This window comes from Microcaecilia unicolor, chromosome 5 (assembly GCF_901765095.1).
Source record: "Microcaecilia unicolor chromosome 5, aMicUni1.1, whole genome shotgun sequence".
Classification (NCBI taxonomy): domain Eukaryota; kingdom Metazoa; phylum Chordata; class Amphibia; order Gymnophiona; family Siphonopidae; genus Microcaecilia; species Microcaecilia unicolor.
This window is the reverse complement of record NC_044035.1, coordinates 221,015,455-221,037,317: the sequence shown is the minus strand read 5'-3', so window position 1 is coordinate 221,037,317 and position 21,863 is coordinate 221,015,455. Positions and strand designations below refer to the sequence as shown.

The 21,863-nt window shown below is 46.4% G+C and overlaps 1 protein-coding gene across 1 annotated transcript in view; it reads left to right on the top strand.

The window, feature by feature from the left end:
* MBTPS1 (membrane bound transcription factor peptidase, site 1) overlaps positions 1 to 21,863 on the top strand; it is a 514,786-nt gene that overhangs the window by 15,277 nt on the left and 477,646 nt on the right. The window contains 1 exon segment of the mRNA XM_030203794.1: positions 15,527 to 15,992. Within this exon segment, the coding sequence (XP_030059654.1) occupies positions 15,803 to 15,992 (190 nt within the window). The 5' untranslated portion in view covers positions 15,527 to 15,802.

Here is a 21,863-nt window from a genome sequence, read left to right as displayed (position 1 = left end):
CCCGGAGTGGATTGTCGTCACGACGGACGCCTCTTTGACGGGCTGGGGAGCCCACTGCTTGGGAAGGACAGCGCAGCGGCTCTGGTCTCCTGCAGAGGCAAAGTGGTCTATCAACCTCCTGGAACTCAGAGCCATTCGGTTGGCGCTTTTGGAGTTCCTCCCGGTACTGGCGTTGAAGCCAGTACGGGTCCTGTCGGACAATGCCACGGCTGTGGCCTATGTCAACCACCAGGGAGGTACCAAGAGCGCCCCTCTAGCCAAGGAAGCCATGAATCTATGCCAGTGGGTGGAAGCGAACCTGGAACAGCTGTCAGCGGCCCACATTGCCGGAGCCATGAATGTCAAGGCGGACTTTCTCAGTCGCCATACCTTGGATCCCGGAGAGTGGCAGTTATCGGCTCAGGCGTTCTTGGACATCACGAAGCGCTGGGGCCAGCCGAGCCTAGATCTGATGGCGTCATCGGCCAATTGCCAAGTCCCGCGCTTTTTCAGCAGAGGACGGGACCCTCGATCTCTGGGAGTAGATGCTCTTCTCCAACAGTGGCAGACACAGGAGCTTCTCTATGTGTTCCCGTCCTGGCCCATGTTAGGCAGGGTACTAGACCGGGTGGCAAAGCATCCGGGCCGGATAATTGTGGTGGGTCCGGACTGGCCCAGACGTCCCTGATATGCGGACTTGATCAGGCTCTCAGTGGATGACCCTCTGCGGCTGCCAGTGGAGCAGGGCCTGTTGCATCAGGGTCCCGTGGTGATGGAGGATCCCTCCCCCTTTGGTCTTACGGCCTGGCTATTGAGCGGCAGCGTCTGAGGAAGAAGGGCTTCTCAGACAAGGTCATCGCCACTATGCTGAGAGCGAGGAAGCGCTCTACTTCTACTGCTTACGCCAGGGTTTGGCGTACCTTTGCATCGTGGTGTGAAGCAGGCTCACTTTCTCCCTTCACTGCTCCAATTTCTTCAGTGTTGGCGTTCCTGCAAGAAGGTCTGGAGAAAGGCCTGTCGCTCAGTTCCCTTAAAGGCCAGGTAGCGGCTCTGGCTTGTTTCAGGGGCCACCTGAAGGGTGCTTCCCTGGCTTCGCAGCCAGATGTGGTACGTTTTCTCAAGGGAGTTAATCACCTGCTCCCTCCTCTGCACTCAGTGGTGCCTGCGTGGAATCTCAACCTGGTGCTAAGAGCCTTGCAGAAGCCGCCTTTTGAACCCTGGTCGAGGGCATCTCTGAAAGACCTGACGTTGAAAGCAGTCTTTTTGGTGGCTATCACTTCAGCCAGAAGAGTTTCCGAGCTCCAGGCACTCTCATGTCGAGAGCCTTTTCTGCAGTTCACTGAGGCAGGAGTGACTATTCGCACAGTGCCTTCCTTCCTGCCCAAGATTGTTTCTCGCTTCCATGTGAATCAGCAGCTCTGTCTCCCTTCCTTTCGTAGGGAGGACTACCCAGAGGAATACTCTGCTCTCAAATATCTGGATGTGAGACGAGTCATCATCAGATACTTGGAAGTAACCAATGATTTCCGGAAATCGGATCATCTGTTTGTCCTGTTTGCAGGTCCTCGTAAGGGTCTGCAGGCTGCTAAGCCTACAGTGGCAAGATGGGTCAAGGAAGCCATTGCAGCGGCTTATGTGGCTGCGGGGAAGGTGCCGCCTATCCAGCTGAAGGGTCACTCCACTAGAGCTCAGGCGGCCTCGATGGCAGAGGCCGGGTCCGTCTCCTTGGAAGAGATATGCAAGGCGGCAACTTGGGCATCGGCCCATACCTTCTCCAGGCATTACCGCTTGACTGTGGCTGCTCGGGCGGAGGCCCAGTTTGGAGCTTCAGTGTTGCGGTCAGGGATTTCAATGTCCCGCCCTGGGTGAGTACTGCTTCGGTACATCCCACCAGTCTATGGATTGATCAGCATGATGATATGGAAGGTAAAATTATGTATCATACCTGATAATTTTCTTTCCATTAATCATAGCTGATCAATCCATAGCCCCTCCCAGATATCTGTACTGTTTATATTCTGGTTGCATTTCAGGTTCAAGTTTAGTCTTCAGTTCCTGTTCAGGAGGACTTTGTGTTCAAGTTTTTTCAATTGGATTCTTCAAGAGTTGAGACGAGTTTGTGTTACAGTGAGCTGCTGCATTCCTCTCCCCTCCGTTTTACGGGGCTGGATTGAGACCTAAATTCTGCCGGCGCTCCCTCCCGCTTCGTGCGGCTGTAGGGCAGCTTTGTACCCCTCCCGCTTCGGCGGTGATAGGGTCAGTCAGCTCCTCCCGCGGTTGCAGGATAAGCCAGATCCCCCCGCATCGGCGGGGTGGAGTCCCTCCCCCGCTCCGCGGGGATGAGCTGGACGGATTCCCCTCCCCCACTTGTGTGGGGATGAGCTGGGTTAATTCCCCTCCCCCGTTTCGGTGGTGGTGAGCTGGGCAGAGTGTCCCTTTGTGGGTGTAATTCTCTAAGTGCTGAGTCCTGCGGATGGAGCTTTGATATCGACATACTGAGGAGTTTCCGGCAGCACATGACCTCATATAGGGAGGCAAAAGGATTGCTCTCTATCTCCACCTGCTGGTAGATGGACACAACCCACCAGTCTATGGATTGATCAGCTATGATTAATGGAAAGAAAATTATCAGGTATGATACATAATTTTACCGTACATGGTATGTAATACTTTATATGTATATCCGAGTTTGATTTGTCCCTGCCTTTCTCAGGGCACAGACTGTAAAAGTCTGCCCAGCACTGTACCTGTACTAAAAGTTCTGAAGATAACGTCGAAGCCCCTTTAAAATTAACACTCCAGCCCATCCATATCTATTCAGTCACGATCAGAGCACAGACCGTAGAAGTTCGCCCTGCACCGGTTTTACTCTCCAAATACCGGCGTCACCACCCAGTCTCCGCTAAGATTCCATAGATTCATTCCTTCTAAACAGGATTCCTTTGGGTCTTTTCTTAGAATGGGGTATTAATACCTTGAAGCATTGTATCTCCTGGGACGACTCTATGAACTTTGACTGCTTCTGCCCCAAATATTGATACCCTGAAGCAGCATAGCGAAAATGCTGGCCACCGTTGGTTGTCGGACTGGGATTGGAGGCATTAAATTTCTGGCTCTAGTTAATATTTTAAAGGAAAAGAAACAAACCTGTAAGAAGAAAATTCAGGAAGATAAATTTTTTTTATGATACTTATAAAAGTTGAAAAATAAGAGTCAAAAGTGGCAGTATTGAAGATGGTGATTGAGATTACATTTGTACTAGAGAATGACACGGGGACTTGCAGTAACCGCGGGGATGGGGGCAGGGATGGAGACAGATCCCATGGGGATGGGAACAAACTTTGTCCTTGTGTCGTTTTCTGAGCTGGACTGTTATTTATGTTTGATGCAGACAACGGTATTTTGATTTTTTTTTTTTTTTTAACAAGCAAACATGCTGGCCATATCTAGCAAAATTTGCATGGGGGATATTGTACATCTTGCTACCAGCACATTTTCTAAGAAAACATCTTCTATTGCAGGAAGGACTGTGGAAGACAGGAGAGCTAGACTGAATTCTGAGATTGTTGATGACTTCTTATTCATCCACAGATTTAAACAATCATAACACTGCTTCATAGGGCATATTTCTCCCCTCTAGGGCATACAGAATGGGTTGTATTTTGTAACCCTGTACATTTTAACAGGGTGGATTAGGATTCCTTGGGGTAGTAGAAATCAGCTATTGTTGGGGTGGAAGGGTAGAGGATGGTGGTGAGGAAGGTTATTATAGCTCCTCGCTTTTACTGTTTTCTATTTGTAATTTATACACAATAGTTGCACAGCATATTGTTCCTTTTTATTCTTTAATAAAAAGATTTAAATATAAAGTCATAATTGTTCAAGGCTTCTGCATATGCGGGTGAGGACGGGGCTGGAACGAAGACAGAACCTGCATGGACGGGGTGGGGACAAACTTTGTCCTCATGTCATTTTCTAATTTGGACATTAAAATTTACTTATTAAGGAAGCTTTTTTTTCAGCCAGTAATGAATGTTTCAGCTCCCAGGGTTTGTGTTTAACCTGGAGCTATTTGAGGCTTTTTCCTTCCTGTAGTTTAGCAGTAAATGGACTTCTATATTATCTCTAAGGGAATTGATTTTGTTTAATGAGTGCTGGTATTTTGATGGTAGCCTAGAGTCTGCAGGGTGGGACCCCCTTCTTCTGGCCTAGAGGTAGGTTGGGCCGTTTGAACTGGAGCATAGGGCATCCTTGTCTCCTGATAAGAATGTGGTCTAGTGGCGTTTGACATCAGGGGTAGGGTTGTGGAGTTGATACACCAAACGTTCGACTAAGCTTCTCTATTTTTCTGTCTGACCCCAGTTCCTGCTATGTATAGTAAACTAAATCTAACAAAAAATTGATTACTTACAGAAACATAGGATATTTATATACAAAATTAGGACTAATACACCACAAAATATTTATTTGAAACTAGCTAATGAGCCCGTAAAAACGGGCTAGTAAAGGAAGGGGGGGTTTGAAAGCCCCCCCCCCCCCCCGGAGTCGCCGCCACCCCTCCACCCGGGCCGGGTACCTAGCTTCACTATTCAAACCGCCGGAACGCAGCACATAGCTCATCTGAGCTGCCATCGGCCTTCCTTCTTCTCTGCGTGTGTTCCGCCCTCTCTACTGCACATTTGCGAGTGAGTACGCCTCTTGCCATTTGTATGTTTGATTTGAACAGAGAATCTGAACAAAAAATGCTGTCAAAAATATGCAAAACACTATTGTGGTTCTTTTTTTCCTGGTGGGAGGGGGGGGGGGGGGGTTGGAAGTTTTGGGTTCCCGTAGGGACGGAAGCAGTTCCTGTAGGGTTCCCGTGGAAGTGTACACTGCACTTGAGCCAGTCTCTCACGTACCGAGTACCAAGTTCTTTGAGCGCTGCCTCCTCCTCGCTTTAACAGAACAGATGCGGAAGTCTCCATTAAGGAGGTGGTAGAGACACAAATGGTGACAGAATTCAAAAAGGCATGGGATGGACACACAGGATCTCTAGAAAATGGAAGTTATAAAAAACCTAAACTTAAATGACTGCATGTGTGTGGATGTGTTGATTCATACACAGATGGTGACTCCGGCTGTGATGAGCTAGGGCATATATTGGGCAGACTTGTATGGTCTGTGTGTCATATTTGGCAATCTGGTTTAGGATGTCTGGGAAGGGCTTGGACAGCAACTTTAGAGGCTGGAACATGAGGACAGTGCTAGACAGAGTTTTACGGTCTGTTTCCCACAAATGAGAAGACAAATAGGCTGGAGTGGACCTCGATGACAACTCCAGCAGTTGGAACATAAGGATAGGGCCAGGTGGACTTCTATGGCCTATGTCCCATAAATTCCAAAGAAAGACCATAATCAAGTATATAATATCACGTTCATTGTTGATTTTAATTACAAATTGATAATGAGCGCGACATTAATCCACTCTGTTTCTGGGCTGATGCGCAGACCTCAGCTCTGACACAGGCACAAGCATCATATGTCACCTGACCTACTGGCGTGTGCATGTGGTGACCTCTCAGCACAGTGTCAGTGAATCAGAGACAAGTCTTACATGTGCGCACCAGAGTGTTCCAAGTTTCAACTTCTGTTTCTTCCTTGCTTGCAGTGCTGCGGCTCGAGCTGAGACAGAGAGCTGACCAGAATTTTTTAAAATGTACCATTAAATTCTTGTGGGGATGGGTGGGGGTCAAATTCTTGTGGACTGGTAAGATTCCAGTGGGGACGGGTAAGATTTCTGTCCCTGTGCAAATCTCTGCTTCCAGTTCTGACTCTGACTCCACAGGCCTGATCAGGGACCCAAGATTTCTTTCCATAGGTTTATTTTTTTTTGTTACATTTGTACCCCGCACTTTCCCACTCATGGCAGGCTCAATGCGGCTTACATGGGGCAATGGAGGGTTAAGTGACTTGCCCAGAGTCACAAGGAGCTGCCTGAAGTGGGAATCTACTACTACTACTATTTAGCATTTCTATAGCGCTACAAGGCATACGCAGCGCTGCACAAACATAAAAGAAAGACAGTCCCTTCTCAAAGAGCTTACAATCTAATAGACAAAAAAAATAAATAAAGTAAGCAAATCAAATCAATTAATGTGAACGGGAAGGAAGAGAGGAGGGTAGGTGGAGGCGAGTGGTTACAAGTGGTTACGAGTCAAAAGCAATGTTAAAGAGGTGGGCTTTCAGTCTAGATTTAAAGGTGGCCAAGGATGGGGCAAGACGTAGGGGCTCAGGAAGTTTATTCCAGGCATAGGGTGCAGCGAGACAGAAGGCGCGAAGTCTGGAGTTGGCAGTAGTGGAGAAGGGAACAGATAAGAAGGATTTATCCATGGAGTGGAGTGCACGGGAAGGGGTGTAGGGAAGGACGAGTGTGGAGAGATACTGGGGAGCAGCAGAGTGAGTACATTTATAGGTTAGTAGAAGAAGTTTGAACAGGATGTGAAAACGGATAGGGAGCCAGTGAAGGGTCTTGAGGAGAGGGGTAGTATGAGTAAAGCGACCCTGGCGGAAGACAAGACGGGCAGCAGAGTTTTGAACCGACTGGAGAGGGGAGAGGTGACTAAGTGGGAGGCCAGCAAGAAGCAGATTGCAGTAGTCTAAACGAGAGGTGACAAGGGTGTGGATGAGGGTTTTGGTAGAGTGCTCAGAAAGAAAGGGGCGGATTTTACGGATGTTGTAAAGAAAGAAACGACAGGTCTTGGCAATCTGCTGGATATGAGCAGAGAAGGAGAGAGAAGAGTCAAAGATGACCCCATGGTTTCGAGCTGAGGAGACAGGGAGAATGAGAGAGCCATCAACAGAAATAGAAAACGGGGGGAGCGGGGAGGTGGGTTTGGGGGGGGAAAATGAGAAGCTCGGTTTTGGTCATATTTAATTTTAGGTGGCGTTGAGACATCCAGGCAGCAATGTCAGACAAGCACGCTGAAACTTTGGTTTGGATGCAAGGTGAGATATCAGGGGTAGAAAGGTAGATTTGGGAGTCATCAGCATAGAGATGGTAGGAAAAGACATGGGATTAATGAACCAAGGGAAGAAGTGTAGATAGAAAAGAGGAGGGGACCAAGAACAGAACCCTGAGGTACGCCGACAGGCAGAGGGATAGAAGTAGAAGAGGATCCACCAGAGTGAACACTGAAGGTGCGGAGGGAGAGGTAGGAAGAGAACCAGGAAAGGACAGAGCCCTGGAATCCAAGTGAGGACGGTATCGAGAAGTATGCTGTGATCGACAGTGTCAAAAGCAGCGGAAAGATCAAGAAGAATGAGGATGGAATATTGACCTCTGGATTTAGCCAGTAATAGGTCATTGGAGACTTTAGTAAGCGCAGTTTCAGTTGAGTGGAGAGGGCGAAAACCAGATTGTAATGGGTCAAGAATAGCATGTGAGGAGAGAAACTCAAGGCAGCGGCGGTGAACAGCACGCTCAAGTAATTTGGAGAGAAAAGGAAGTAGGGAGATGGGTCGGTAATTAGAGGGACAAGTAGGGTCGAGTGAAGGCTTCTTAAGGAGAGGTGTGACCACAGCATGTTTAAAGGCAGCAGGGACAGTCGCAGTGGAAAGTGAGAGGTTGAGAATGTGACAGATAAAAGGAATAAGAGCAGGAGAGATGGCATTAAGAAGGTGGGTGGGAATGGGATCAGAGGAACAGGTGGTACATTTTGAGGAAGAAAGGAGAAGTGTAGTTTCCTCAATAGTAACTTCAGGAAAGGAGGAAAGGGAATGAGGGGAAGGAGAGAGAGGGGGAGAGGTGGTGAGGTAGAGAAAGCAAGGTTTATCTTTTGAACCTTGTTGTGAAAGAATTCAGCAAGGGTCTGAGGAGATAATGAAGGGGGAGTTGGGGGAGGGGGCACCTTGAGGAGAGAGTTCAATGTGGTGAAGAGAAGTCGAGGATTAGAGCCAAGAGAGTTGGTCAGTTGGATATAATAATCCTGTTTGTCACGTAAAAGAGCAGATTGGAAGGAGGTCAGCATGAACTTAAAGTGTAAGAAATCAGCAAGGGCCCGAGATTTCCGCCAGAGGCGTTCGGCGGAGCGGATACAGGAACGTAGGTAGCGGATATTAGAAGTCAGCCAAGGTTGGGGTTTTGTACGCCTTACAGGGCGGGTCATCAAAAGTGCAAGAGTGTCTAAGGCAGAGGATAGAGTATTGTTGTAAGAAGAAACAGCCTCGTTGACAGACGTGGATGGTGCCACAGTACAGAGGAGGTTTGAAACATGGGAGGATAGAGATGAAGGGTCAATATCTAATTTATCTAGGAATCTTCACGATAAGATAGGACGGGACTGGGAGGGAGGAGATTTAAGTGTGAAAGTTATAAGATGGTGATCAGAGGAGGAAAGATCAGAGGCAAGGAAACTAGAGGGTGAACAGTTGGAGGAGAAGATGAGATCAAGACAGTGACCATTTTGATGAGTGGGGGAGGTGGAGCATAGTTGGAGATTAAAGGAGGACGTTAAATCGAGTAATTTGGAAATATAAGAGTTGGAAGGATCATTAGCAGGAATATTAAAGTCACCAAGGATGAGAGAGGGGGAGGAAGGATCATGGAAGAAGGCAAGCCAGGCGTCAAAGTCACTGAGAAAGGATGAAAGGGACTTATCAGGGGGACGATAAATGACCGCTATTCGAAGAGGCAGAGGAGAGAAAAGGCGGATAGAGTGGACTTCAAAGGAGGAAAAACAGTGAGATTGAGGTGGAATCAAACTCAGTTCCTCAGTTCCCCAGGACCAAAGTCCACCACCCTAACCACTAGGCCACTCCTCCACTCCAGTCCTCCCGTGTCTGACTGCTTGGAAAGGGTCCTCAGCAGGGTTTAGGTTTCAGGCCAATGAATCTATGTTTTCATTATCCTACTAGACCTGATCAATGGGTTAAGCCCCCCTATTACCAGATCTGGTAATAGGGAGGTTGGACTGATGTGCACGCCTTCCAGCATGTGGAGAGTGAGAAACTTCTGACACTAGCGAGCCAATAAGAGCCCTGGCCATGTGAACCTAGCTTCAGTATTTTCTCAGTCTCCAGCAGGCGGTAGAAGGTGAGCCCATTAGTCTCTTTCTAAAAAAAAAAAATTTCCCTTCTGTGCCTGGGGAATCCAGTATAGAGGCTAGGAAGTGAGCAATTTCTTTTTCCTCTCCAGCCTCTGGGGTGCTAAATTCGGGGGGTCCCAGGTCCCTCCCCCACTTCCTCCCCATCTCCCTAGGGCTAACCCTTTCGGAGAGGCAGCCATTTTCTTGTTTGATTGAAAAAAAAAAAAAAAGCACCAGTTCTAACCTTTCCTCTCCCCCAGGCACAAACGAGCAAGCATCTCCGTCGGGCTGCACTGATTTGTGAGCCTGCTTCAGTTCCTCTCGTCTCTTGGTTAACCCCCCCCTCCCCCCCGGCACGAATGAGCAACCAGCTCCGCCGTCATTGCTGGCTTCTTTTCAGTTTTCTCTTTTCCTCGCGTTCAGCAGCGGCTGCATTTGTAAAAAAAAAAATTCACAGGGGCGCGGAGTGACGACACTATGGCCGAGAAGTTAAAGCGTTGTGCTGTGTGCCAGTGGAGGGGAGTAGGTATGCTCGGGGCATGTAAATTTTGCACCACGATTGCGGTACCAGAGCCGTCCCTTCCCACGAACACTTCGCATGCTGCGCCTGTCTCAGCATCCTCCTGTTCATCCACGGAGCTGGCTGGCCCATCAGGTGTGGCAGGGAAGTCGGCCATCTTGCCTGCAACTTCAGCCTCTGCAGAACAACGAGCTCCCATTGGCTGCACAGCCTTCAGTTCAGCCTGAGGCAGTATCTAGAGGGCCTCAGGAGGAGGGTTTTCCCCCTGAGTTTGTCCTCCAGATGTACCAGGCTTTCCTCATGAAAAAGGCAGACATGGGAGTCGCAGGGATAGAGGAGTTGGCCTCCAGACTCTTTTCTCCCCCTAAAAGACCTCGAGTCTGCTTAGACCTGGAAGAGGATCTGGTTTCAGATCTGGACCCGTTCCTGGGAGAGGAGGAAGGATTAGAGGAAGAGTTTTGGGAAGACCAGTTACCTTCGGATCCCATGGCAGCTCCCTTGCCTCCGGGAGAAGATCCTTCTGTGGTCCGGATTTTTCATAAGGAGGACCTTCAGGAGCTCATCTCCTTAATCTCTTCCTTAATTTCGAAGAGGACCAGACCCCTGCCTCAGAAGTCCGCAAAGTGGACCTCTTGGTCAAAGATACCAGATCTTCGGTGAGAACTTTTCCCATGCATCAGGACATTTGGGATATCATTCAAACGCAGTGGGATGTTCCTGACTCCTCCTTTTGTCCAGCCCGATCCATGACCTGCCTTTACCCCGGTGCTAGAGTCAGATAGGGCCCTTCTGAAGGTCCCAGTAGTCGACGTGGTAGTCTCTGCGGTTACCAAGCGCAATATAGTCCCGGTGGACGGGGTTACTGCCCTCAGCGATGTTCAGGACCGGAGATTGGATGCTGCCCTGAAGAACAGTTTTTTGACGTCTCATCTCTTGGCGGTTCAAGCCGCCATCTGCGGGTCATTGGTAGCCAGGGCCTGTTTCCGCTGGGCGGAGAGAGTTCTAGATAGGTCCTCGGACAATCCGACTTCTATTGATGCAGAGGTAGCCAAGATTGAGATGCGCTCTGCATTTCTGGCAGATGCCTTGTATGATCTGAGAGCATCCTCCAAGTCCTTAGCTTTGGGGGTTGTTGCCCGCCACTCCCTATGGTTTGCGGGGCTGGTCGGCGGATGCGGCCTCCAAATCTAAGTTGAGCAAGTTTCCCTTCTGAGGTTCTCTGTTGTTTGGGGAAGATTTGGATAAATTGGTCTGTACTTTGGGTGATACGAGGGTTCCTCATCTCCCAGAGGATAGGCCTCGCCTGAATAGTCGGGGTTCCTTGTTTGGCTGTGGCCGGTCGAGGGATTTCCTTAGGTTTCGCACTGGCCGGGGAGCTCAGGTTCAGAGGTCCAGGTTTTTTCAGGAGCTCGTCTGTCGCAGTTCTTTCAGAAGTGGGCCCATGTAACCTCTGACCAGTGGGTCTTGGAAATTATTCGAGACGGGTATGCCTTAGAATTCGCCAGGCTTCTTTCAGACACCTTTCTGGAGTCTCCCTGTCATTCTCAACTAAAAGCGGGAGCGGTTCGGGACACCTTACAGAGGCTCTTGGACCTTCTTGCCATTTGCCCAATTTCTTCAGAGTGCGGACAAGGCTGGTATTCCATTTTCTTTGTTGTCCCCAAGAAGGACGGCTCCTTCTGTCCTATTTTGGATCTCAAAGCCATCAATCGGGCCCTCAAAGTCACAAGTTTTCGAATGACCCTTTGGTTGGTCATTGTCACCATCCTTACGGGAGAGTTTTTAACAGCCTTAGATCTGACGGAAGCTTATCTGCACATTGCTATCCGGCCCGGTCACCAGAAGTTCCTTCGGTTTGCCATTCTGGGTCCGCATTTTCAGTTTTGGGCTCTGCCGTTCGGGTTGGCTACAGCGCCTCACACTTTCACAAGTCATAGTAGTAGTGGTGGCGGCGGCCCTCAGAAAGTCCACCTGTACTTGGACGACTGGCTCATCAGAGCGAAATCTTATCAGGAGAGTGTGCAAGTCACGGCCCGGGTGATGAGTTTTCTGCAGTCCCTTGGTTGGGTGGTGAACTCAGCCAAGAGCCGTCTGGTACCGTCGCAGTCCCTGGAGTATTTGGGCGTTACCTTCGACACGGTGCAGGGATGGGTTTTCCTTCCCTAGGGCAGGGTGCTCAAGCTGCGATCTCAGGTTCAGGGGTTACTTCACAGACACAGCCTCTGTGCTCGGGATTATCTTCAAGTTCTGGGTTCCATGGCAGTAACGATAGAGGTAGTTCCCTGGGCCAGGGATCACATGAGGTCTCTCCAGTCTTCCCTAATGTCCAGATGGTCTCCTCAGACGGATTCCCTTTAGGTGAGGTTGCCCCTGCATTCCCAAGAGTGCAGCAGTCTCTTCTGGTGGTTGCGGGAGGGCAGTCTCACCAGGGAGATGCCACTGGAGTCTCCCTAGTGGATAGCGTTAACTACTTATGCCAGCCTACGGGGCTGGGGAGATCATTGTTTAGGAAAGCTTGCACAGGGTTTCTGGTCTCCCATGGAAGTGTCCCAGGGCAATTCGTCTAGCACTGGAGGAGTTTCGTTCCCTGATAGCAGCAAGGCGGTGCGGATACTATCGGACAATGCCATGGCTGTGGACTATGTCAACTGCCAGGGGGAACGAAGAGTCGACTCTTGCATTGGGAAGCGGCGAGTCTCATGGCATGGGCGGAGCTTCACCTGGTCGCCATCTCGGCTTCCCATGTGGAGGGAGCCGAAAACGTTCAGGCAGACTTTCTCAGTTGTCATACCCTCGATCCAGGGGAATGGTCTCTCAGCCCTCGGGCGTTTCAATTGATAGTGGATCAGTGGGGCGTTCCAGTCCTGGGTCTTTTGGCTTCTGGCCTCAACGCAAAGGTTCTCTGCTTTTTCAGTCGTGGAAGAGACTCAAGAGCAGCAGGGATAAATGCCCTCTTACAGCAGTGGCCTCCTGGTCTTCTATACGTGTTTTCTCCGTGGCCTCTCTTGGGTCATCTCTTACAAAGAATCGAGGCTCGTGGGCGTCCGGTAGTCCTCGTTGCGCCCGATTGGCCTCGTCATCCATGGTATGCAGACCTTCAGCGCCTTCAGTCTGCGCCTCCTCTTAGGCTCCCTGTTCTCAAGGATCTTCTGTCACAAGGCCCAGTCTTTCATCCAGATCCAGCTCGATTTTGTATTCTGGCCTGGACCTTGAACGGGCTCGCTTAACAAAGAGAGGTTATTCCGCTCCGCTGATTTCAACCATGTTCTGGTCGCGTTGCTGGTCTATTTCCCTGCATTATATTCGTACCTGGAGGATTTTTGAGGCGTGGTGTGCAGATGGTAGTATTTCTCCCTTCCGGGCTTTGGTGGTGGAGATTTTGGATTTTTTGCAGCATGGCTTTGATAAAGGCTTGTCTCTCTCATCCCTTAAGGTAAAGGTGGTGGCACTGTCCTGTTTCCGAGGCCAGGTGCAAGGGAAGTCATTGGCCTTTCTTCCTGATGTTTCACATTTCCTGAAATGGGTCAGCCTTCTTCATCCACCAGTCAGAGCTGCCTTTTCGGCTTGGGGTCTGAACCTGGTGCTTTCTGCACTGATGGGTCCTATCTATCTATCTATCTATCTATCTATCTATCTATCTATCTATCTATCTATCTATCTAATCTATCATTTCTATAGCGCTACAAGTCATACGCAGTGCTGTACACCATACACAGAAGACAGTCCCTGCTCAAAGAGCTTACAGTCTAGATAAGACAGGTAAACAGAACAATTAAGGGTAAGGGAATAAAGAGGTGAGGACAAAGGACAAGGTAAGTGAGTTAGGAGTCTAAAGCAGTGGTAAAGAGGTGGGTTTTGAGCCTCTTTGTCTTCTTGTTCCCTTAAGGACTTAACTCTTAAGACTGTGTTTTTGGTGCCCATTGCTTCTGCTCGGAGAGTCTCGGAGCTGCAAGCCTTTTCCTTTAGGCCTCCGTTTTTGGAGTTTTCTAAGGAACGAGTGGTTTTGCGCTCAGTGCCGCCTTTCTTACCTAAGGTACGGTCATGGTTTCATCTCTCCCAGTCGGTCTTCCTCCCTGTCCTGGGGTCTTCTCAGGTACAGTGTCTCAGAGGAAGTTGCGTACATTGGACATTAAGAGAGGTCTTAAACGCTATCTGAGGGTTACTGACGACTTCAGGCGCATGGATCATCTGTTTGTACTCCATATCGGTTTGCGTAAGGGTTTGGCCGCCTCTAAGCCCACTATTTCTCGGTGGCTCAAAGAGGTGATAACTTCTGCTTATGTGCTTGCCAGGAGAACGGTCCCGGAAGATGTTAAGGCTCACTCCACAAGGGGACAAGCAGCTTCTTGGGTGGAGCGATTCTTGGTGCCACACACAGACATTTGTAAGGCGGCGACATGGACCTTGCTGCATTCCTTTTCTAGACACTATAGACTGGATGTACAGTGTCTGCAGGAGATGATTTTTGCAACTCTAGTGCTTAACAGCGGGTTTGCTGGGGTCCCTCCCTTAGGTCTACTGCTTTGTTACTTCCCATCAGTCCAACCCTGGGCCGGTCCAGAAGGACGCTAAGGAAGGAGAAATTAGACCTTACCTGCTAATTTGCTTTCCTTTAGTCCCTCCGGACCGGCCCAGGTCCTTCCCGTGTTCTTTGAAGAGTGATTGTTTGTACATAGTTCCGAAGTTCTATGACGGAGTTGCTCTGCGAGTTTCCAGTTTATTATTATTATTTTTTTAACTAAATAAACCCTGTTATGCCATACCTCTTTTTCTTGTCTGAGTTGTTGGTGAGCGTTGCTGCATGGCTTGGCCTTCGTTCAAACACAGTTTATGACTTCTTGGTGGTTGCTTAGATTCCACAGGACATAGAAGGCTGGGTCTTTCTCTTCTTTCCTGCTTTGTTAGTCAAATACTGAGGCTAGGATCACATGGCCAGGGCTCTTATTGGCTCTCTAGAGACAGAGGTTTCTCAGTCTCCACCTGCTGGAAGGCGTGCACAACCCATCAGTCCAACCCTGGGCCGGTCTGGAGGGACTAAAGGAAAGCAAATTAGCAGGTAAAGTCAAATTTCTCCTTGCAGCTGCTATTAAATGAGGATTTTGTGTTCACTTGGTGGGAACATGGAGAGTCAGGTCCTGCTGCTCAACCTGGCATCACATCACCCCCCATTTCTACAGATTTCTGATAGCCTTAATGACAAAGTAGAAATTTATCAGGGCGTTTTGAGGCTGTAAAATAGCTTGAGCAGAGTCTACATACTGTAGAAGATGACAGAATTTTAGTGAAATGATGAAAAATGTCCAGTTCTGATGAAAGCTCTGTTCAGATTTTCAGTGTCCCTGGCTTAAAACTTGGCTGTAAACATGACTACCTACCCTCTAGTGTGTGTGTGTTTTTTTTATCTAAAAACAGATCCTTATATTTTGCCTGACTTTCTGAATGCATTGTGCTGACTTTCCTCCTCATCATCTTTGGGTCACAAGGTATCAGGTCACTCAGCAGGCTTAATTCATTAAATTTTCAGTATTGAAATCATTATAAACATTGCATGTTGACTAAGGTTTATAAATAGTTTTTTTTTCAATTCAGTTTATTCTATTTATAAATCACTGTATATAAAAATTGATTATACGTAGCACATTAAGACCAGCTATGGTGCCTGCATCCTTTGTAGCCTATTAAGTAAAAATGTCACACATGCATTCATATTCTGAGAGAAAATCACAGACTGTTTTTTCAATTTCTGCACAAATTGGAAATATATAATTTGGTTCTTTGTGAAATCACAGCTAATCAGCATTGTGGGCATTCCTTCCTTGAACACAGGTACTTGCCTAGTTATTATGAATCACATTCAAAATAGAATCTGACTGTAGAAGGTTTTATTCAGATTTTAAGTTCTTAGTTCCTGAAGTCCTTGCCTCTCATATCGCTTACTGTGGTTTTTGCTTTTAATTTGCAGGTTACTCTGATTGGAAACTTGAATTTTCCGTACAGCCACCCTGTTTAATGGAGTGCAATATCCATTTATACTACCTTGTGTGAGATGCAAGTTCTATTCAGCATGGAGAAATGTCGAAAGAAACGAGTGCCTTTTTATTAGGCTAACCTCGAAATGCAATGAAATTCAAACTTGGCGTTCATTTCAGACAATATGTGGTCTGGTTGGGCAACACAAGCTGTGCTGTTATTTAAAATAAAAATGTTAAAGTGCTTTACGTAGATGTGAGTTATCTGGATGGAGCTGAGACGGTATTTTTTGACCATGAGGTATGCAGAGCTCTGGCTGCTCCTGATACTGGTTTTACTGTGTGGCAAGAAACATCTTGGAACGAGGCTGGGGAATTCTTCTCAAGAAACCACTCCTTGCAGTATCTGCACTCGCTTTACTCTGAAAGTGGAATTCTCTTCAACTGTTGTGGAACATGGTAATAATATTTTTGTAATTGAAGTGTAATCTTTCTTTAGAGTGTTGGGGATCCTTTTTAAGCTCAAGTGGCATCCAGTGCCAGGCATCTTGAATTATTAGGTTTGGTGGATGCCAGTTTTAGTCGGACTTCAGTACCATCTGTTGGAAGTAATAATTCTTAAGTATTTCTAGAGTACTCGAAGGTTTGACGTTATTGTCATAGAATGTTTTGATTTATTTAGTCAGTAATTCAGAAAATTGCTCATAGCAGCATAAAAACTGGGCCTTAAATACATTTTTATTTGGTCTACAAGCCAGCCTAAAACTTATGAAGCAGCAGCCTCCTTGTAATTTCTACTAAAGGCGAAAGGGAGAGGAATGACATTTTGAGAGCTCTATAGCCATTATCTTAAGCTCATGGGGATTCCTCTCCAAAGTTTACCACATCTCTTTCAAGGCCTAATTTACTAAGCCTGTTTTTCCATTCTGTATTTAATTTGAAAAGTTCAATAACTTGGTATCTGGACAGTTCCCCCCCCCCCCTTCCCCGCCCAAGATAGTTCCCACCTAAGGGGGACTGTTCCCACATAAGGGGGACTTTTCCCACCCGGTCATTTCCCACCCACAATATCCTTTTTTTTTTTCCTTTTCTATCTTCTTTTCATTCTGTTATCAGCGACTTTTCTCCCCATCAGCCATGGCGGTGCATCATGTTGCGCTGTGTGAGTGTGAGGTGCTGCTGTTTTTGAATGGTTACAGGAGGTTGAGAAAGTGGGAAGGCACTGGGGATCGTTTGTGCAGTGCCAACATACGGATGTACACAGAGGAAGTGTAATAACGGTGTGTCATTTTCAGGGGCTGATTATTATAGGGACACCTAGCATGTGTTGTGGACATTCAGGGTTTCTATTTATTTATTTACTTATTTAGGAGCATTTAAAATCTTTTATGTGGTTTAGTTGTAGGCAGGGTGCAGTTACAGAGGGTGTGGGGGGGGCATTGCCCCCCCCTAGTGAACTGCATTTTTGGAAGGGGCAAGAGTTGTGTAAAAGGTGATGTTTGGGGGGGGGGGGCGTTACCCCCCCCCCCCCCCCCCCCCCCCCCCAAATGCTCAGGAGAGGAAAGGAGGTTAATTGTCCTAGTAGTGTGCTGTATTTTTTTTTTTAAGTTATGAGTGAGAATTGTCCTCTCCAGTGTGGTGGGAATTGGTGGGTGGGAACTGACCTAGAACCAATAAATCACACCTCTCCCTCAAATTATATTGTCAGCAGTGTGCCGGTGCCCTGCTCCCTTTTGATATCTGTACTGAGTGAGTTATGTGGCATAAGTCCCTACCAGTGTCTCTCACCCTCCCTCTATCTCTTTCTGCCCTCACTTGCTAGTCTCCCTTTTTCAAACCCCCCAAGTGTCATGTACTCCTGGTCAGTTGCCCCCCCCCCCCCCCTTTCCTCCTACTCCTTGTCAGTCATCTCTTCCTGTGCCAACTCCTAGGTCACAGCTATTTATCTCCCCCTTACATTTTTCTGGTTGTGATGTTGCTGTTGCTTATTCAGTGCAGTATTGCTCTGTCAAGCCTTATAAAACTTACGTTTGATTTTTGTATATATGTTACAATATTTCTGTATTAGTTAAAACAATAAGACAGAATACAGATAATTTTCTTCAACCCAGTATAAAATCAATATACAAAAATGTTTTTAACAACCAAGATTGCAACACAACAGTATCAAGCTAAATACAAAAATATAAACATGATTGTATCCTCTGATGCAACCCAAGAGAAACTGAGCTAATTTTGCAGTATACCAAGAATAAGGTAAAAGTAGATGCAACAAGTATGCCTTTTTACCAGTTTCATATGGCTACTATAATCATGAGCATCTTTAATGGATCTAGCCAGAGAGTCGAACAGTTTGGGGCAATGAAGTAAACTTTATTGTTGGTTTCCAGTTTTACTTCATTGACAGAGAAATCATGAAAGGCCTAAAGCCACTTATTAAGGAGGATGAATTACTGAAAAAGATATTCCAGCACCACCAAGTCTGAAGAAAAAATTAGTGGAAAGCAAACAGAAGCTCAAAAAGAAGAGAATGGCCCAAGTCCCTGCAACATACCAAGCTGCAAATTTTGCCAACACATTACAGGACTCCATAGTTACCCAAATGAGGAAAACCTGAGGTCCTGATAATCAAATCCCCTGCACTGTTCCGAACAGCACTGGAAAATTAGCGCCGGAACAGTGCAGGGGATTAAAGCCCTCATGCTCAAAACTAATAGCATGCAAATTCATGCACGATATTGGTTTTGATCAAGGGCGTACTACTATGGGAAGATTGTACCTGGGCATGTACCCAAGGCACAATCCTCTCACAGAAGTTGTTTGACAGGTCCAGGCTGTCAAAAAAAAAAAAAAAAAAGCCCGGGCCTGTCAAACAGGAGGGCTTCTCCCTCCCCCCCCCCCAAGTGCACACTAGCCCCTTAAACCCCGACACAAAGTGCTACTCCCTCCTCGTCATCACTAGGTATGGAGAGAGGGGGCTGCTAGACCACCATGGAGGGTGAGGATATGTTGCCCACTGGCCACCAGGGAAGGGTTTTTTAATGTCTTTAGGGGGCTAGAGGTCTACTGGACATCAGCTCTTGTGTTGTGGTAGGGGGGTCAGGGGGGATGGAGGTCCACTGGACTGCCAGCCCCCTGTGTCAGTCCAATGGGAGCTTGGGGGGGGGGGGCACTAGGCCACCAGGGTCTTACCAATTGGGGGAGTCCACTGGACCCTCAGGATTGATAGTGGCAGCCCAGACTGCCTGGCTTGGATTGGGGGCAGGGGGAAGAGGGAGCCTTAACGCTAAGGCCAGCTTTGAGCTGGCGTAGAGTTCAAGCGCTGTTCTGCCCGTACGATCAGAGCACTGTTCTGTAATCATACGGGTGGAATATCGCAGAGCTCATTCCCTGGTGCGAGCACTGTAGATCCCTCTGGTCATACGTGTGAAGGTAAATGCGGGTCATAGGGGCCTGTAGGTCCCATATTTACCTTTTGATCATCGGGGCCACAGTATAAAAAGACCCTAGTCGTGCTCCTTCTCAAACATAGTATAATTAATCAATGCAGGAAGCGTGAAGGAGGAAATACAAGGATCAGCTGTCCATAGGCATCACATCAGACCACATCAGAAAGCAAACTAAGTGACAGTTCTGTGCGTGAGTGTTTTTTTGGAGTCGCAGCGTTGCATCATTGACCTTTTTATGGTCAGCATACTGAGCAGGCGGTTTAAAAGTCTTAAGTTCTAGATTAAGTTAAGGTTAGATTTAACGCTTTATCACTTTTTGATCGCCCATCTCCCCGTTTCTTACACCCCAACCTTGCCTTTCCTCTTGAGGCTGTTATTGGAGTGCTTTTTGTTTCATGTATATATGTGTATATATAGTAGGACATTGATTATCTGACTCACCTCTGCAGAGAGCAGTCTAGATAATGGAAAATCCAGATGATTGGACGGTCTTTTTTTTTTTTTTTGAAAGGAGCACACACTTTGAGTGTTTTGGAGTGTTATTTTTTGTTTTCAATAATGGGGAAAAAATACTAAACTATTTGTAGTGTTATAACACAATGTTTTTATTGTATATCGGGCATAATGTGCTAACTATAACACAGAGATTACAATGATAAAATTAGAAAAAAAACAAAAGAGAAGAAGTCTAGATAATTGAACATCCGGATATTTGGAGTTGGATAATTGGCGTCCTATTGTATTCTGATATTATTTTGTTTGCTTATAGTATCCTGATTTAAGGAATAGATTCTGGCCTTCAAAAGCTAGTCTAAAGATATATTGTTAATCCAATAAAATAGATATATTAGGGCTGCATTTTGATTAAAGTTTTTTAGTTGCTATTACGCAATTAAAAATAGAGGAAACAGGAAAAACTTAAAGTAGCAATATTGTACATTTATTAATAAATAACCATAGGATCAAGAACAGCCAAAAAATACATTCAGCGTAAGTAAACAACTACACATATTGTCTTTTAAGAACAGCAAAACACATTCAGTATATACATTAGACACACTGTACAAGTTTTTAAACATTGCCTGGTGAAAGAGCTGCCTGGGTTTGACACTGTCCTGATAAGAACACCAGCTACAACTGTCCCTTGTGAGAGCTTGTTTTCCTTAAGTATTTCATGGTCTAGCAATGACCGGATGTGATGCTTCATGTTTCTTCCACCACTGAAGTGGGCGTAACTCTTTGGTGTAGCTGAGGATTGGCAATGTAATGGTCAACAGCCTTGTTGGTTCCAGTAGTGGATCATCCTCAGAATCTGATGAATACTCGGTGTGTAAGTGAGCCTTCCTTTTGGTGGTTCTGTACATGGCATTTCAGTCTCAGCATCCGTTCAACATTAGAATCCACAGCTCCTTCCAAACATTGCTTCACTGCTCCTTTGGCATACATGAGAAATTTGAAATGGGGGGGGTGGTCCAGTGCAGTTGCAGTGTTCAGCCAGGACTAAATTTATTTATTCCAGAGATTTGATATAACACATGGGGTCCAATATGGCTACTGTGCAGTTTACAATAGAAAATATGTCAATCAAGGGGTAATGCACAAGAGGAGGGAAGAAACTAAGCACAGATGATCCAAAGTCTTTAGAAAAGAGATGAGTTTTCATCAAGGTCTTGAATCTAGGGTAGGAAGTTTCCTGTCAGATATGTGAAGGGAGTGCATCCAAAGAGAAGGATCTAAGAAACTAAAGGAGGCCTGATGGGGAATAGGTCAAGCGGAAAGCAGGGAGGGTACAACTAGCAGATAGCATTAGAAGAATGAAGGGTAACAGGTCGGTGGTATGCGGAAAGCTTACTGAAGTGAACCACATATGCTGAATTGTCATCATGACACCATCATAGCATAATGAAGATGGCATGTAGTTGGTAGTATCACTGCACATGAGAGATATCGATCTCCACCCATCAACTGTATTGCACATTTGCAGGGTTCAAGAATGGTTTGCATCACATGAAGTTTCTCCCCCTTAGAGGCTGTTGGGAGGCTCAATGTGTCTATGTCAAAGTTGAGTTAGTTTCCATTACTGCTTCTTTGTTCCAAACCAGTCTTTTGATCATGTGTAGCGTAGAATTTCACCTCGTGTACACATCCTGAGGAAGCATTTCAGAACTCACATTAAGTTTTCACTGTTGCTTTTCCTTTTTATTTTATTATCATTATTATGATTTTATGTAAACAAGAGAACTTTATTGAGCAAAACAAGGGGTAAACAGTTAACTAGCTGTGAAAGTCTAAAACCATATACAAACTTTTTATGTAACAAGAGAACTTTATTGAGCAAAACAGGGGTAAACAGTTTAACTAGCTGTGAAAGTCTAAACCATATACAAACTTTTCAAGCAAAAGCAAAATATGTTCTCCATAATGCAAACTATATTCTCTAAAGTTAAGTTTTATGTAACAACTCCAAAGAAAAAGGAAAGGAAGGAAGAAGAGGGGAGAGAGAAGGTAAAGAAATGGAGGGTGAAACCTTATATATCAGATGCTACAAAAACGATGGAAATGAGAAAGCATAAGAAAAACCAATACAGGTTTTATTCACCCACAAAGTTTAAATAACATACAGAACCCCAAATTTTAACCCAAGACTTAGTTATTGTACCTAATAGCAGTAAGCTTCTCCATTTTGTAGATATAGTATATCCAAGATCTCCAGTTGACTATTAAGAGACCCCTGGGTTCTTTCAGGCAGCTGCTAGAGTGAGTTTAATTGCATGTAGCAAGTGTACACTGCCTTGAGTGAATTCCTTCAAAAAGTTGGTAAATAAATAGTCTGATGTTACGAAACCCAGAATCTCCCAGTTCAACGGGTAAATCCCAGGAT